General features: G+C 42.7%; 1 protein-coding gene across 1 annotated transcript in view; it reads left to right on the top strand.

Annotated features, from left to right (window-relative positions):
- efl1 (elongation factor like GTPase 1) overlaps nt 1-19387 on the top strand; it is an 83128-nt gene that overhangs the window by 14859 nt on the left and 48882 nt on the right. The window contains exons 13-15 of the mRNA XM_064984399.1: nt 11812-11969; nt 12251-12423; nt 12932-13070. Coding sequence (XP_064840471.1) covers nt 11812-11969; nt 12251-12423; nt 12932-13070 — 470 coding nt within the window. The remainder of the gene's footprint in view (nt 1-11811; nt 11970-12250; nt 12424-12931; nt 13071-19387) is intronic.

The raw sequence follows: 19387 nt of genomic DNA, 5'->3' as shown, positions 1-19387 counted from the left end.
TGGGTTAGGGCAGTGTGGTTGCGTTTGCGTAGTCTGTGGTCCTATTGGGGTGGTAAGCAAATTGGAGTGGGTCTAGGCTGTCAGGTAGGGTGGAGTTGATATGGTCCTTGACTAGTCTCTCAAAGCACTTCATGATGACAGAAGTGAGTGCTACGGGCGGTAGTCGTTTAGCTCAGTTACCTTAGCTTTTTTGGGAACAGGAACAATGGCGGCCCTCTTGAAGCATGTGGGAACAGCAGACTGGGATAAGGATTGATTGAATATGTCCGTAAACACACCAGCCAGCTGGTCTGCGCATGCTCTGAGGACGCGGCTGGGGATGCCATCTGGGCCTGCAGCCTTGCGAGGGTTAACACGTTTAAATGTTTTACTCGTGTCGGCTGCAGTGAAGGAGAGTCCGCAGGTTTTGGTAGCTGGCGGTGTCAGTGGCACTGTATTGGCCTCAAAGTGAGCAAAGAAATTGTTTAGTCTGTCTGGGTTTTCTTTTTGTAATCCGTGATTGACTGTAGACCCTGCCACATACAGTGCCTTGCGAAAGTATTCGGCCCCCTTGAACTTTGCGACCTTTTGCCACATTTCAGGCTTCAAACATAAAGATATAAAACTGTATTTTTTTGTGAAGAATCAACACCAAGTGGGACACAATCATGAAGTGGAACGACATTTATTGGATATTTCAAACTTTTTTAACAAATCAAAAACTGAAAAATTGGGCGTGCAAAATTATTCAGCCCCCTTAAGTTAATACTTTGTAGTGCCACCTTTTGCTGCGATTACAGCTGTAAGTCGCTTGGGGTATGTCTCTATCAGTTTTGCACATCGAGAGACTGAAATTTTTTCCCATTCCTCCTTGCAAAACAGCTCGAGCTCAGTGAGGTTGGATGGAGAGCATTTGTGAACAGCAGTTTTCAGTTCTTTCCACATTCTCGATTGGATTCAGGTCTGGACTTTGACTTGGCCATTCTAACACCTGGATATGTTTGTTTTTGAACCATTCCATTGTAGATTTTGCTTTATATTTTGGATCATTGTCTTGTTGGAAGACACATCTCCGTCCCAGTCTCAGGTCTTTTGCAGACTCCATCAGGTTTTCTTCCAGAATGGTCCTGTATTTGGCTCCATCCATCTTCCCATCAATTTTAACCATCTTCCCTGTCCCTGCTGAAGAAAAGCAGGCCCAAACCATGATGCTGCCACCACCATGTATGACAGTGGGGATGGTGTGGTCAGGGTGATGAGCTGTGTTGCTTTTACACCAAACATAACGTTTTGCATTGTTGCCAAAAAGTTCAATTTTGGTTTCATCTGACCAGAGCACCTTCTTCCACATGTTTGGTGTGTCTCCCAGGTGGCTTGTGGCAAACTTTAAACGACACTTTTTATGGATATCTTATAATAAATGGCTTTCTTCTTGCCACTCTTCCATAAAGGCCAGATTTGTGCAATATACGACTGATTGTTGTCCTATGGACAGAGTCTCCCACCTCAGCTGCTGTTCATCCAGAGTGATCAAGGGCCTCTTGGCTGCATCTCTGATCAGTCTTCTCCTTGTATGAGCTGAAAGTGTAGAGGGACAGCCAGGTCTTGGTAGATTTGCAGTGGTCTGATACTCCTTCCATTTCAATATTATCTCTAGCACAGTGCTCCTTGGGATGTTTAAAGCTTGGGAAATATCTTTGTATCCAAATCCGTCTTTAAACTTCTTCACAACAGTATCTCGGACCTGCCTGGTGTGTTCCTTGTTCTTCATGATGCTCTCTGCGCTTTTAACGGATCTCTGAGACTATCACAGTGCAGGTGCATTTATACGGAGACTTGATTACACACAGGTGGATTGTATTTATCATCATTAGTCATTTAGGTCAACATTGGATCATTCAGAGATCCTCACTGAACTTCTGGAGAGAGTTTGCTGCACTGAAAGTAAAGGGGCTGAATAATTTTGCATGCCCAATTTTTCAGTTTTTGATTTGTTAAAGTTTGAAATATCCAATAAATGTCGTTCCACTTCATGATTGTGTCCCACTTGTTGTTGATTCTTCACAAAAAATACAGTTTTATATCTTTATGTTTGAAGCCTGAAATGTGGCAAAAGTTCGCAAAGTTCAAGGGGGCCGAATACTTTCGCAAGGCACTGTACCTCTTGTGTCTGAGCCATTGAATTGCGACTCTACTTTGTCTCTATATTGACGCTTAGCTTGTTTGATTGCCTTGCGGAGGCAATAGCTACACTGTTTGTATTCGGTTATGTTTCCGGTCACCTTGCCCTGATTTAAAAGCAGTGATTCGCGCTTTCAGTTTTGCTCGAATGCTGCAAACAATCCACGGTTTTTGGTTTGGGAATTTTTTAAATAGTTGCTGTGGGTACGACATCGCCGATGCACTTGCAAATAAACTCGCTCACCGAATCAGCATATTCTTCAATGTTGTTGTTTGACGCAATGCGGAACATATCCCAGTCCACGTGATCGAAGCAATCTTAAAGCCTGGAATCAGATTGGTCGGACCAGCGTTGAACAGACCTGAGCGCGGGAGCTTCCTGTTTTAGTCTCTGTCTATAGGCGGGAGCAACAAAATGGAGTCGTGGTCTGCTTTTCCGAAAGGAGGGCGGGGGAGGGCCTTATATGCGTCGCGGAAGTTAGAATAACAATGATTCAGGGTTTTACCAGCCCTGGTAGCACAATTGATATGCTGATAGAATTTAGGGAGTCTTGTTTTCATATTAGCCTTGTTAAAATCCCCAGCTACAATGAATGTAGCCTCAGGATATGTGGTTTCCAGTTTACATAGAGTCAAATGAAGTTTGTTCAGGTCCATCGATGTGTCTGCTTGGGGGGGAATATATGTGGCTGTGATTATAATCGAAGACAATTCTCTTGGTAGATAATGCCGACAACATTTGATTGTGAGGAATTCTAAGTCAGGTGAACAGAAGGACTTGAGCAGGAGGTTTCCACCTCATTTTTTGGGCAGTGTGCACATAGCCTGTCTTCTCTTGAGAGCCAGGTCTGCCTACGACGGCCTTTCTCAATAGCAGGGCTGTGCTCACTGAGTCTGTACATAGCATTCCTTAAGTTTGGGACAGTCACAGTGGTCAGGTATTCTGCCTCTGTGCACTCTCTGTTTAGGGCCAAATAGCATTCTAGTTTGCTCTGTTTTTTTTGTTAATTCCTTCCAATGTGTCAAGTAATTATTTGTTTATTTCTCATGATTTAGTTGGGTCTAATTGTGTTGCTGATTTGGGGCTATGTGGGGTGTGTTTGTGAACAGAGGACTAGCTTGCTTAGAGGACTCTTCTCCAGGTTCATCTCCCTGTAGGTGATGGCTTTGTTATGGAATGTTTGGGAATCACTTCCTTTTAGGTGGTTGTAGAATTTAATGGCTCTTTTCTAGATTTTTGATAATTAGCGGGTATCGGCCTTCTTCTGCTCTGCATGTATTATTTGGTGTTTTACATTGTACATGGAGGATATTTTTCCTCTCCATTCACTTAACCCCCACAGGTTGCTCTCTTTGTCACTCACTCACTCACTCACTCCTCTCCTCTGTCACGGTATCAACCTGTAATGGCTGATTCTACCATTACACTGAGAGAAAGGAGGGAGAGAGAGAGAGACCTAACTAGCCTGTATTAGTTCAGTGAGAGATAGAAAGGGGGAGAGGGAAGGATGTTAGTGAAGAGGAAGCATTCCATCCCACACACAGTATGCTACAGTAGAAAAGGCCTGGCCACCATCAGCCTAATGATCCAGCCAGGACCCCTTCCTTCCCCCGATGGCTGCCACCTGCTGCAGTAGCACACACACGCTGCTGGCAGATCCCAGGCCACCCATGGACTAGTTGGGGACAAATACTGTACATACCACAGATTTTCTGTTATCAGATTCATACCTTGTCAGCCCAGACATATCATTGGCCACCCATGGACTAGTAGGACCATTGAAACTACATACCATAGCCTCTCATCTGATGATGATTATTTATTTTATCTATACTGTATCACCTCAGGCATATCTGTGGCTAGCATGGGTCATTGAAGCTGTGCATATCACTTCAGGCGTATCTCTGATCCTATTTTAGCACTCCTACTCTGAGACACTTGCTAAATACAGGCCCAGAGTTGTAACCTGATCAGGAAAACTCCTGCTCCCTAATGTTAAGAACTACAAATACCACAGCATCTGTGTCTTGTTTCTCTTGACATGAATTTGGGACAGATCTAGGATCAGCTTCCCCTCTTCCTTTCCTAACCTTAACCATTAGTGTGGGAAACTGACCATAGATTGGCATCTAGGGGAAACTTCATCCTAGACCGTTCATATTGGAACAGTTGAGTTCAGCTCCATTGAGCCAGCCTGACCTAGATCTTTGTGTACATGCTACATAAGTAAAACTATGCATAATCATGTTCCGTTTACTTCGCTGACTGTTTTGCCATCTTAACGGCTTACAGTCTTTCTGGATGTCTTCTAAATAGCAACTTATTCCCTATATGGTGCACTGCTTTTGACCAGAGTCCTATGGGCTAAGATCTCCCTTCTCTGCTAAGGTAAACATACCTTATTCAATGGCCTCTACTATCATCTGTGTCCCAAATGGCACCTATTCCCTATGTACAGTACCAGTCAAAGGTTTGGACACACTTACTCATTCAAGGGTTTTTCTTTATTTGTACTAGTTTCTACATTGTAGAATAATAGTGAAGACATCAACTATGAAATAACAAATGGAATCATGTAGTAAACAAACTGTTAAACAAATCAAAATATATTATATTTTTTATATTCTTCAAAGTAGCCTCCCTTTGCCCTGATGACAGCTTTACACACTCTTGGCATTCTGTCAACCAGCTTCACCTGAAATGCTTTTCCAACGGTCTTGAAGAGTTCCCACATACTGATCACTCGTTGGCTGCTTTTCCTTCACTCCATCTCAATTGGGTTGAGGTCGGGTGATTGTGGAGGCCAGGTCATCTGATGCAGCACTCCATCACTTTCCTTCTTGGTTAACAAGCCCTTAAACAGCCTGTTTTTTTGGAATGAGTAGGTGTGTCCAAACTTTTAACTGGTACTGTACATAGCAATCTACTTTTGACTGGGGGTGTTTGGTGTGTTGTATAGTGCCCAGTGTACAATACAAATATCAGGTATATTATATGTTTATGAGTAGTCTGTTGCAGATGGTACATGTTTGTGTTTTACATGAATAGCCTTCAATGCAGACACTTCAAACAATTTCCTTTTGGCTGTTTTAGATACTACAGTATGTGTCTATTTCCCTTCTCGGTTCAATTAAGGGGCTTTATTGGCATGGGAAACATGTTAACATTGCCAAAGCATATGAAATAGATAATAAACAAAAGTGAAATAAACCATATAAAATGTACACTCAAAGTTCCAAAATAGACATATGACATTTGAAATGTACAGTGTTGTAACGATGTGAAAATAGTACACAAGGGAAAATGAATAAACATAAATATGGGTTGTGTTTATAATGGTGTTTGTTCTTCACTGATTGCCCTTTTCTTGTGGCAACAGGTTACAAATATTGCTGTTGTGATGGCACGCTGGTATTTCACCCAATAGAAATGGGAGTTTATCAAAATTTGATTTGTTTTTTAATTCTTTGTGGGTCTGTATTCTGAGGGAAATATGTCTCTCTAATATGGTCATACATTGGGCAGGAGGTTAGGAAGTGCAACTCGGTTTCCACCTCATTTTATGGGCAGTGAGCACATAGCCTGTCTTCTTGAGAGCCATGTCTGCCTACGGTGGCCTTTCTCAGTAGCAAGGCTATGTTCACTGAGTCTGTACATAGTCAAAGCTTTCCTTCATTTTGTGTCAGTCACAGTGGTCTCTCTGTCTCTGTTTCTCTTTCTGAATCAGCTTCAGGGGGTTCCTGGCTGACACTCCTACATGCCTCCACAGCTATGGTTATGCTTTGTTACCATGGCACCCACCATCAATTTAGGTCTCAGTAGTAGTTCTGAGACTGCTCGTAGGAGTGAGAGGGCAACCTCTCTGTTTCTACCTCTCTCTACACCCCGTTCTTTCTCCCTCCCTCTCTCGCCCCTTCCTTTCTGACTCTCTCTCTCCATCTGTCTGTCTCTCTCCACAAACAGTCTTGACCTGGTGTTTTAAATGTCCTCACATCTGATTGGCTGGTGATGTCAGTGGGTTTTATTAATGGCTCTGGGCAGTTGCTCGGCAGAATACACACACTGGCATGCTCACAGCCACACACTAAAACATCCCTCTCTCATTAACAGTATGAGGAACCTCGATGTTCTGTTTCTTTTTATCAAAGCTGCAGTCGTTCTGTATGTTTTAATTATTTAGAAGAGATAGCAAAACATCTATAACAGAACTTTGAAAGAGTTTCATCATGGAACAACAAGACTGTTGAGTTAACAAATTAATCAGTGAACAAAAGAGTGAAACCAATGTGTTCTGTTTTCAAGTCTTGTAGAATCCTGCAAGTGGGATGAACGCAGAATTCTAAGTTTATCAAGTGAGAATTCTCAAACAAATGTGACCCAAACGTTTTTTGATCTCAGCAACACAATAGCACGTGCAGCAAAGACTAAGAAGCAGAGTCAGACTTCAACCAACCATCCAAAGCGTTCCAGTATGCATGAAGGCGTTCCAGCCTTCCAGTATGGTATGATGCTGATGAAGACGGTTTCACAAACAGCTTTAGTATCAATATCGTCTCATTTTCCACATATTTAAAACAGATATATACACACACACACACACACACACACAACCAGCTTATAACACACTTAAAAGGCTTGTGGTTTTGAGAGAATCCTACTTTAACGTTGAGAAGCTTGCGAAGCCATTACTTTATAACCACTGCAACGGAGGCCAGAGACCACAACGCATGGCTTTCCCATTATTGCCCATGAGCGACTGATTTGACCTCATCAAGAAAAACACGGCAGCTCTGCTGTGGTCGCTTTGTTAAAGAATGTAGCTACGCAGTACGGTTATGAATGCAACGGGTTGGAATTGTTGAACGTGGAGGAAATAAGTGAATCTCGGGTGAAATGGAATATGGGGATGAGCGTGTGTGCAGTGCACGCAGGTATGTGTGTTGTTTGAAAGAGTGTGTGTGTGTGGGGTGACAAATTGCAGGAGACACACCTCACACTAAAAGTCAGTGGTTAGCAGCATTCCACAAGTAGTCCTTCAGTACAATACATTGTTCCATTTCTCCCATGTTGCGGTCTTCATGGCAAGCCTGTATTCGTTTAGGCCCGTTTCTGTCTAATTTATACAAAACGTAATCAACCTGCCCCCCCTATAATCTTTGTGAATCAGCAGAGCTTGTTTTATTGTTTGTTTATGTCCCAACTGGCACCCTCTTCCCTGTGGGCCCAGGTCAAAAGTAGTGCACTATATAGGGAATGGGGTGCCATTTGGGACGGATCCTAAATTATGGGATAGTTTAAGCGGTCGGTCGTCAGGGAGCTGAACTTGTGTGGATGGCCACTACTGTCAATCATGGCTTCCAGCTGTATCAATGTAGTCACTTTGAAGCTCTCTCTCTCACACACACACACACACACACACCACTCACCGCAATGACTCTGCAGTTTGCCATTTCAAACGACACCCACGTGCCTTGAGTTTGTGGTGGCCAGAGCAATTTTAGAGTAATTGTTATTCCGTTTTTCCAGCTTGGCCCGGAGACACCACCTATGTTGTCATAATTGGTCAAATTTAACCTTTGCATATTTTCCATCGCCGGTAGGTAATTAGAACATAGTTTCTCAGTGAGGGAAGTTAGCAGCACAAATAACCATCATGCGATGACGGGACTTGGTAGGATGAGGTACGAACCTGACCTCTTGACTCCATCCTGCATCCCAAATGGCACCCTATTGCCTAGTGCACTACTTTTGACCAGAGCCCTGGTCCCATACCATTCACACGCTGTCTGGACACACCATGTGGACACATACAGTACCAGTCAAAAATTTGGACACCTATTCATTCAAGGGTTTTTCTTTATTTTTACTATTTTCTACATTGTAGAATAATAGTGAAGACATCACAACTATGCAATAACACATGGAATCATAAAGTAACTAAAAATGTGTTCAACAAATCAAAATATATATTCTTCAAAGTAGCCACACTTTGCCTTTATGACAGCTTATCACATTCTTGGCATTCTCTCAACCAGCTTCATGAGGAATGCTTTTCCAACATTCTTGAAGGAGTTCCCACATATGCTGAGCACTTTTTGGCTGCTTTTCCTTCACTTTGGGGTCCAACTCATCCTAAACCATCTCAATTGGGTTGAGGTCGGATGATAGTGGAGGCCAGGTTATCTGATGCAGATCTCCATCACTCTCCTTCTTGGTCAAATAGCCCTTACACAGCCTGGAAGTGTGTGTTGGGTCATTCTCCTGTTGAAAAACAAATGATAGTCCGACTAAGCGCAAACCAGATGGGACAGCATATCGCTACAGAATGCTGTGGTAGCCATGCTGGTTAAGTGTGCCTTGAATTCTAAATAAATCACAGACAGTGTCATCAGCAAAGCACCCCCACACCATGATACCCCCTCCTCCATGCTTCACGGTGGGAACCACACATGCGGAGATCATCCGTTCACCTACTCTGCGTCTCACAAAGACACAGCGCTTGGAATCAAAAATCTCCAATTTGGACGGAAGGACAGATTTTCACTGGTCTAATGTCCATTGCTCGTGTTTCTTGGCCCAACCAAGTCTCTTCTTCTTATTGGTGTCCTTTTAGTAATGGTTTATTTGCAGCAATTCGACCATGAAGGCCTGATTCTTCTCTGAACAGTTGACGTTGAGATGTGCCTGTTACTTGAACTCGGTGAAGCATTTATTTGGGCTGCAACTTCTGAGGCTGGTAACTCGAATGAACTTATCCTCTGCATCAGAGGTAACTCTGGGTCTTCCATTCCTGTGGCGATCTTCATGAGAGCCTGTTTCATCATAGCGCTTGATGGTTTTTGCGACTGCACTTGAAACTTTCGCATTGACTGATCTTCATGTCTTAAAGTAATGATGTACTGTCATTTCTCTTTGCTTATTTGGGCTGTTCTTGACATGGTATGGACTTGGTCTTTTACCAAATAGGATATCTTCTGTATACCACCCCTACCTTGTCACAACACAACAGATTGCCTCAAACGCATTAAGAAGGAAATCAATTCCAATTAACTTTTAACAAGGCACACCTGTTAATTGAAATGCATTCCAGGTGACTACCTCAAGAAGCTGGTTGAGAGAATGCCAAGAGTATGCAAAGCTGTCATCAAGGCAAAGGGTGGCTACTTTGAAGAGTCTCAAATATAAAATATATTTTGATTTGTCAAGCACTTTTTTGTTTACTACATGATTCCATATGTGTTATTTCATAGTTTTGATGTCTTCACTATTATTCTACAATGTAGAAAATAGTAAAAATAAGAAAATCCCTTGAATGAGTAGGTGTGTCCAAACTTTTTGACTGGTATTGTATTATTTCCGGACTCTAAAATTGCTCGTGCTGATAGGTATTCATTAATTTCTTTCTTTTTTTATTATTATAATTTTGGGCATTGTGTGTATTGCAAGATATATTGCTGCGCTGTTGGAGCTGGAAGCACAAGTATTGCCCTGCACCTGCGATAACATTTGCAAAATTGTGTACACGACCAGTACATTTTGATTTTAAGTAGTGTACCAAATATGGACTAGGGTTCCATTTGGGACACTTACTGTAGCGACAACCACTGGCTGATACTAGATCATTTTATTCCCATTAATCATTTTAAATCTCAGATTGGATAGCTGTTAAACATAGATTACACCTTTTTTAAGGAGCATTTTGCTTGGAAACCTGCTCTTTTTAACTTCTCTTATGCTCTTTGCACTGTTTTAACTTCCATTCATTGTTATGTTGTCTTGTGTTCTGTCTGTGTAACTACACAGTGTATTCATAAAGTATTCAGACCCTTCACTTTTTCCACATTTTGTTACGTTACAGCCTTATTCCCCCCCCCCCACCCCCCATCAGTCTACACACAATACCGCATAATGACAAAGGAAAAACAGGTTTTTAGAAACTTTTGCAAATGTATTTAATATAAAAAACTGATATCACATTTACATTAGTATTCAGACACTTTACTCAGTACTTAGTTGAAGCACCTTTGGCAGCGATTACAGCCTTGACTATTTTGGGGTATGACGCTACAAGCTTGTCACACTTGTATTTGGGGAGTGTCTCACATTCTTCTCTGCAGATCCCCTCAAGCTCAGGTTGTATGGGGAGCGTCGCTGCACAGATATTTTCAGATCTCTCCAGAGATATTCGATAGGGTTCGGGCTCTGACTGGGTCACTCAAGGACATTCAGAGAATTCTCCTGAAGCCACTCCTTTGTTGTCTTGGTTATGTGCTTAGGGTCCTTGTCCTGTTGGGTGGTGAATGTTAGCATCTATGATCTCTCTGTACTTTGCTCTATTCATCTTTCCCTCGATCCTGACTAGTCTCCCAGTCCCCGCCCCTGAAAAACATCCCCACAGCATGATGCTGCCACCACCATGCTTCACCGTAGGGATGGTGCCATGTTTCCTCCAGACGTGACGCTTGGCATTTAGGCCAAAGAGTTCAGCCTTGGTTTCAGATAATCTTGTTCAGTCTTGGACCAGAGAATCTTGTTTGTCATGGTCTGAGAGTCGTGCTGTCATGTGTCTTTTACTGAGGAATGGCTTCCGTCTGGCCACTGTACCATAAAGGTTGGTGGAGTGCTGCAGAGATGGTTGTCCTTCTGGAAGGTTCTTCCATCACCACAGAGGAACTCTGGAGCGCTGTAAGTGTGACTATTGGGTTCTTGGTCACCTCCCTGACCAAGGCCCTTCTCTCCCGATTGCTCAGTTTAGCCAGGCGGCGAGCTCTGGGAAGAGTCTTGGTGATTCCAAACTTCTTCTATTTAAGAATGATTGAGGCCACTGTGTTTTGGGGGACTTTCAATGCTGTAAAAAATGTTTGTATACCCTTCCTCAGTTCTGTGCCTCGACACAATCCTGTCTCGGAGTTCGATAGACAATTCCTTCGACCTCATGGCCTGGTTTTTGCTCTGACTTGCACTGTCAACTGTGAGACCTTATATAGACAGGTGTGTGCCTTTCCAAATCATGTCCAATCAATTGAATTTACCACAGGTGGACTCCAAGTTCTAGAAACATCTCTAGCATGATCAGTGGAAACAGGATGCAACTGAGCTCAATTTCGAGTCTCATAGCAAGGGTCTGAATAGTTATGTAAATAAGGTATTTCTGTTTTTTATTTTTAAAACATTTGCAAATATTTGTACAAACCTTTTTTCGCTTTATCATTATGGGGTATTGTGTGTAGATTTGATGAGGGGGGAATCATTAAATCCATTTTAGAGTAAGGCTGTAATATAACAAAATGTGGAAAAAGTCAAGGGGTCTGAATACTTTCTGAAGGCACTGTGTGATAGATTCTTGGCCAGGGCTCACTTGGAAAAAGAGATTTAAAAGTTTCAGTGTGACTTCTCTGGTTAAATTAAGGATGAATCAAATGAAACAGAGCGGTGCTAGTTGCTAGGCTATGTTACCCTGCTGTAAAGACTTGGTTTAGTGGGTTGTTACATTTCTGTTTTGATGTGTCATGTCTAATAGAATGTGTATTCATTGGCCCAAACAATGGACAGTGTTCAGTAGGGCACACAATAGCAAAACGTTTTGCAATGGAATATTTTCAAAACATTTTCTACCTACTGAACAGGTGTGTTTGTGTGTGTGCACACAGGCCGTTGACCCAGGAGGAGATGGCCCAGCGCAGGGACCTGGCCAGACAGAGACACACTGAGAGACTGGCATCCATTCAGCAGACGGAAAGTGGGGAGGGAAATCCCCAACCAGGAAGTACAACACCGGCAACCACTCCTGGTGTAGACAACACCATAGGCAAGTGTCTCTCTCACACACACATACACACACACACACACTCTTACCTAGCGAGTGAGTGAGTGAGTGAGTGAGTGAGTGAAAGCTTTTGTCATTGCGCTCCATGAAGCGTGTCAGTGGGCCTCACCTACATTAGCCTGAATGAACACACACACACACTCTTACCTAGCTAGAACCCCAACCCCTGGCCTCTTTTCCCCTAGTGGTTTGGAAGCTCTGGCCATTTCCAATATGTTCATGATGATACCAGTGTATGTCTCATTGTCTTCCCTGACATGCAGGTAGTGAGGGTGTCTCAGGCCAGATGCAGGGCCTGCCTCTGAAGGCTAAACCGGAGGAGGAGGAGAAGGAGACATTCGTAGCCTTCGCCAGAGTCTACAGCGGGGTGGTCCGCAGAGGACAGAAGGTGTTTGTGATGGGGCCCAAGTACGACCCTGCACAAGGCCTGCGCATGGTAAGGATGTACACACTTACAGGCAGGCACACACACACAGGCATGTGGACACACACGTACACACACACTCTGCAAAGGCACAAAACACATTTTCTGCTCAATTTGCAATATTCACCAGACAAAACAATAACTGTTCTGAAGATGAAACCAAATGCTGTTTGTTCAAAGAGCAACAATCATAAATGTTCTGCGTGTTTGTTTCCATCTCAAGATGTGTATTCCAAGGTTAAAAATAACATTGACTTCTATGATGAGGGCTGTGTTCCCCTGTGGCCTGGGCAACAGTAGTGCGCTATATACTGTAGGGAATAGGGTGCCATTTGAGACAGACAAGTCATTGTATTATTGTTGCCTCGTCCCTTCTGGCTTCAGTAGCAGTACTACTAACTAACAATTGCTTTTAGAATCCAATATCACACAACCAATGTACTGGATGATTGTCTCTGATGCTCTAGAGATCTAATGTTCTCTCTCTGTTTCGCTCTCTCTTTCTCTGTCTGTCTGTCAGCTCCCAGAGGGCAGTACTAGTGTGAGTGCCTGTCTCCCTCCCGTCCCTCACCTAGCCTGCTGCACCATGGACAGCCTCTACCTGCTGATGGGCAGAGAGCTGGAGGAACTGGAAGAGGTGCCATCAGGGAACGTACTGGGTACGTACTCAAACACCTACACCTACTTGAAGTGAATGGTCTTTTGAAAGGTTCATGCATAATAGGATATTAACTTGTTATCCAATGTTCTTTTTACTGCACGAATAAAGGTGAAAGTTACATCTTTCAGAGTTCTTTGAAAGGCCCAGTGCCGTCAGACGGGATTTTCCTGTGTTTTATATATATATATTTCCACACTGAGGTTGGAATAATATTGTGAAAAAAGATGGTAATGCATTAGTGTAAGCGCTGTTTGAACAGATTTCAGTCTGTTCTGGTGTGATCACCATGCGATAAATTAGTTAATAGACCAATAAGAAAGAGAGTTCCAAACCTCTCTGCCAATAAGAGCAAATTTTCAGTTTTACCCTCCCCACTCATACCACACCCAGACAGTCCTAGCAAAATTCTTGCTTGAGAAATTGCACTTGGCTAAGAAGCAATTTTTTTGTCTGGTTTTTTGACCATTTTTATTGAAAACAATCACAGTCAGGTACTTAATTGTTACCCAGAAATAATTTGAGATTAAAACGGCTGCATTGGACGTTTAAAGCTAGAATTCTTAGCTACATACATTTTTTTAAACTGATAAATTAATGATACATTGATTCTTGAAGAATATAACTTGTAAATGCCTCATGATCATGTTGTACCCAATCAGAACCCAAAATATAAGCTTATTTTACGTTTGTAAACAATGTGAATGTAAACACTGTACAGTCTCAACATGGTTGAAACTATCATTTTAATACCATTAACGGTCGGTCCTTGCATCCTTAGCTCTGTCTATGAATTTGATTTGAGCGGTTACATTTCTCCAGGCTTATCCCTCAGTTTTTCACCAAAACAGAACTGGTTAAGTGTGTGTGTGTGTGTGTGTGTGTGTGTGTGTGTGTGGGGGGGTGTGTGTGTGTGTGTACGTGATCACTTTGCAGATCTCTACATTCAATTACTGAAAAAGAAACTTTTTTCCTTGCCTATACCATTAGGACATTATGAATTAGATGTGCATTAGCCATATTGACTGTACAGCAGCTGTCTAATGAATGCCCTTATCGTGGAGAAGATGATTTATCATGTAGTGGTCCTGTCAGCACCAGACTACACATCCAGTTCATCATGTAGTGGTCCTGTCAGCACCAGACTACACATCCAGTTCATCATGTAGTGGTCCTGTCATCAGCAAACTACACATCCAGTTCATCATGTAGTGGTCTTGTCAGCACCAGACTACACATCCAGTTCATCATGTAGTGGCCCTGTCAGCACCAGACTACACATCCAGTTCATCATGTAGTGGCCCTGTCAGCACCAGACTACACATCCAGTTCATCATGTAGTTGTCCTGTCAGCACCAGACTACACATCCAGTTCATCATGTAGTGGCCCTGTCAGCACCAGACTACACATCCAGTTAATCATGTAGTAGTCCTGTCATCAGCAGACTACACATCCAGTTCATCATGTAGTGGTCCTGTCATCAGCAGACTACACATCTAGTTCATCATGTAGTGGTCCTGTCATCAGCAGACTACACATCTAGTTCATCATGTAGTAGTCCTGTCATCAGCAGACTACACATCCAGTTCATCATGTAGTAGTCCTGTCATCAGCAGACTACACATCCAGTTCATGCTACATCCGTCCTGAAGAGGGGACGTTTTTTGTTTGTTACTGAGTTTACCGTCGGGCCACCATTGGTGAAGAGTAGTGCACTATGTTGGGAATAGGGTACCTATTCGGTACGCTACCCTAAGGCTCCGTGGATTGCTGCTAGTATGACGCTATCATCATGTTGCCGGTCATTACAAGCCTATAAAGAGCAATGGGAGATTTATTTTGTCTGATGAAGAGCAACCATGCGTCCCAAATAGTACCCGATCTGTTGTTTTCTGCATTGCTATTGACTGGGCCCATATAGCTCTGGTCAAAGCAGTGCACTATATAGGTAATAGGGATATTGGACTATGCATTATCATCCAGTTTAATCTGCTTGGATAATGGATGCTATCGAGATCTGACACTTCAATAATGTTTCTACAAATGCATTGTTTTGTTATGCATCTTAATGTCTGATCAGCTTTTCCTGACCAAGATGGACAATTTTCTATCATACCAATGTCCATTCTAGTATTTTATATGTAATTGTAAACTGGGCGGTTCGAGCCCTGAAGGCTGATTTGGCTGACTGGCGTGGTATATCAGACCGTATACCACCGGTATGACAACATTTGATTTTTTTACTGCTCTAATTACATTGGTAACCAGTTTATAGTAGCAATAAGGCATCTCAGGGGTTTGAGGTATATGGCCAATACCCCCATGGCTAAGGGCTGTATCCCCCGTGCCTTATTGCTTAATTCTATGATGGACACTATTTTCTTGGATATGGTGAAAATAAAGGATCCTGCATTGTAGTATTGTGAGTAATACTGTTTAGTGCATAGAAAATCTAGCCAAGTAACTGATTATAATAGGACAGTTATCCATGTGGAAAAACACACACACAACACAACACACAGGACACACACAGAGTTGGCCATGTGGGAACCATCATGTCCTCTCCTGGTAGTTGAGTGTGGGCGAGGGGAAGAAACCATCGAAACGTCAGTGTGTAAACTCAGCCAGGCTGTGGTCGCGCGCACACACACACACACACACACAGGCTGTGGTCCTGATTAGAGCCTCCTTATTCTCTGACGGGTGGAAGAGTTCGCTGGAGAGGGGAAAGGACACACACCAGCTTGCCTGCATCTGATATCGGAGACTAATAATCCCCACCTCATGACGAGACACACACAGCACGACCACATGACAAAGCAAGCTCTGTGTGTGAGAGACCCACTCAAAGATATCTCCCCTAAACAAGAATCAGACCTATACCACCCGGGTAGAAATCACTACAACACACACACACACACACACACACACACACACACACACACACACACACACACACAAAGGGAAAGTAGCGTGCTGTAGAGCCATTGTGCGGAGCTCTCTCCTCTGTTTCCTTCAGCTGTTGGAGAAAACTGATTCAGGAAATGAAGACCTCCATCACTGTTTAACTATGACATTATAGTCCACACACCACACCCATTGCTGATATTATTTGACTGTAAGTGAGCTTTTATGTTCTGAGATCGTCTCCCTTTATGTCGATGCCATTTCAGAGATCAACGAGCGGAAAACTGCCTCTCTGATTCCTCTTTGATTTATATCGTGCCCTATTTATTGTGATAAATATATACAGTGGGCTCAAATTACTGGCACCCCTGACTGGCAATGCACTAATAATATTTAAAAAAATATACACAATACAATTATAGAGAGAAACTCAAAACACCAACGTGAGAAATACTGTACTTTATTAATGTTTCAATGGAACCAACCAAAATCATTCAATTATTTAATACAAAATAAATTTAACCAAAATCAAGGTTTCATAATTATTGGCACTCCTCATTTAGTACCTAGTGCAACCACCTCTGGCAAGAATAACAGCATGGAGTCTTTTCCTGAAATGTTTGACAAGATTAAGGAACACATTTGGAGGGATTTTGGACCATTCCTCTATGCAGATCCTTTCATGATGCTTCACATTCTTGGGTTTGTGCTTATCAACTGCCCTCTTCCACTCAGCCCACAGGTTTTCCATTGGATTGAGGTCCAGTGACTGAGATGGCTATGGCAGAACATTGATTTTGTTGTCACAGAACCATTTCTGTGTGGATTTTGAGGTATGTTTTGGGTCATTGTCTTGTTGGAAAGTCCACCTATGGCCAAGTCCCAGTCTTCTGCCAGAGGCAACCAGATTGTCAGCCACAATTGCGTGATACTTGGTAGAATTCATTATGCCATCAATCTTAACCAGTGCCCCTGGACCTCTGGAATTTAACAGCCCCAAAACATCACTGACCCCTCTCCATATTTCACCATGGGTATGAGGTGCCTCTCCTTGTATGCATCTCTGTTTCGACGCCAAACATGCCGATGCTGTATCTGACCAAAACGTTCAATTTTGGTCTCATCTGACCAGAGCACCTTTAAATGACGTTTGGCAAACTCCAAGCGGTTGCGTCTGTGTCTTGAGGTCAGAAAGGGCTTTCTTCTGGCAACCCTTCCAAAGAGCCTGTGGATGTGGACCCCAAGACACCACCAAGGCCTACAATTCTTGGAAAATTGCAGAAAATGATGTCATGGCTTTAGAAGCATCTGATAGGCTAATTGACATCATTTGAGTCAATTGGAGGTAGTTTACATACACCTTAGCCAAATACATTTAAACTCAGTTTTTCACAATTCCTGACATTTAATCCTAGTGACAATTCCCTGTTTTAGATGAGTTAGGATCACCACTTTATTTTAAGAATGTTTAATGTCAGAATAATAGTAGAGAGTGATTTATTTCAGCTTTTATTTCTTTCATCACATTCCCAGTGGGTCAGAAGTTTACATACACTCAATTAGTATTTAGTAGCATTGCCTTTAAATTGTTTAACTTGGGTCAAATGTGGGGGAAGGGGGGGGGGGGGGAAGAGAGCGAGAAAGGCCCATTCTTCCTGACAGAGCTGGTGTAACTGAGCCAGGTTTGTAGGCCTCCTTGCTCGCCCACGCGTTTTAGGTTCTGCCCACAAATTGTCTATAAGATTGAGGTCAGGGCTTTGTGATGGCCACTCCAATACTTTGACTTTGTTGTCCTTAAGCCATTTTGCCACAACTTTGGAAGTATGCTTGCGGTCATTGTCCACCTGGAAGACTCATTTGTGACCAAGCTTTAACTTCCTGACTGATGTCTTGAGTTGTTGCTTCAGTATATCCACATAATTTTCCACCCTTATGATGCCATCTATTTTGTGAAGTGCACCAGTCCCTCCTGCAGCAAAGCTCTCCCATAACATGATGCTGCCACCCTGTGCTTCACGGTTGGGATGGTGTTCTTCGGCTTGCAAGCCTCCCCCTTTTTCCTCCAAACATAATGATGGCCATTATGGCCAAACAGTTCTATTTTTGTTTCATCAGACCAGAGGACATTTCTCCAAAAAGTACGATCTTTGTCCCCATGTGCAGTTGCAAACCGTAGTCTGGCTTTTTTATTGCGGTTTTGGAGCAGTTGCTTCTTTGCTGAGCGGCCTTTCAGGTTATGTCGATATAGGGCTCTTTTTACTGTGGATATAGATATTTTTGTACCTGTTTCCTCCAGCATCTTCACAAGGTCCTTTGCTGTTCTGGGACTGATTTGTACTTTTCGCAACAAAGTACGCTCATCTCTAGGAGACAGAACCCGTCTCCTTCCTGAGCGGTATGACAGCTGTGTGGTCCCGTGGTGTTTATACTTGCATACTATTGTTTGTACAGATGAACCTTCATGCATTTGGAAATTGCTCCCAAGGATGAACCAGACTTGTGGAGGTCTTGGCTGATTTCTTTTGATTTTCCCATGATGTCAAGCAAAGAGACACTGAGTTTGAAGGTAGGCCTTGAAATACATCCACAGGTACACCTCCAATTGACTGAAATTATGTCAATTAGCCTATCAGAAGCTTCTAAAGCCATGACATAATTTTCTGGAATTTTCCAAGCTGTTTAAAGGCACAGTCAACTTAGTGTATGTAAACCTCTGACCCACTGGAATTGTGATAGATTATTTCACATATAATTCACTCTGTTTGTAAACAATTGTTGGGAAAATGACTTGTCACAAAGTCAGTAGATGTCCTAACCGACTTGCCAAAACTATAGTTTGTTAACAAGAAATTTGTGGAGTGGTTTTTTATGACTCCAACCTAAGTGTATGTAAACTTCCGACTTCAACTGTGTATGTATGTATGTACAGTGCCTTGCGAAAGTATTCGGCCCCCTTGAACCTTGCGACCTTTTGCCACATTTCAGGCTTCAAACATAAAGATACAAAACTGTATTTTTTTGAAGAATCAACAACAAGTGGGACACAATCATGAAGTGGAACGACATTTATTGGATATTTCAAACTTTTTTAACAAATCAAAAACTGAAAAATTGGGCGTGCAAAATTATTCAGCCCCCTTAAGTTAATACTTTGTAGCGCCACCTTTTGCTGCGATTACAGCTGTAAGTCGCTTGGGGTATGTCTCTATCAGTTTTGCACATCGAGAGACTGAAATGTTTTCCCATTCCTCCTTGCAAAACAGCTCGAGCTCAGTGAGGTTGGATTGAGCATTTGTGAACAGCAGTTTTCAGTTCTTTCCACAGATTCTCGATTGGATTCAGGTCTGGACTTTGACTTGGCCATTCTAACACCTGGATATGTTTATTTTTGAACCATTCCATTGTAGATT

This window comes from Oncorhynchus masou, chromosome 2 (assembly GCF_036934945.1).
Source record: "Oncorhynchus masou masou isolate Uvic2021 chromosome 2, UVic_Omas_1.1, whole genome shotgun sequence".
Taxonomy (NCBI): Eukaryota; Metazoa; Chordata; class Actinopteri; order Salmoniformes; family Salmonidae; genus Oncorhynchus; species Oncorhynchus masou.
Note: the sequence above shows the minus strand (reverse complement) of the source record. Positions and strands in the feature narration are given on the sequence as shown.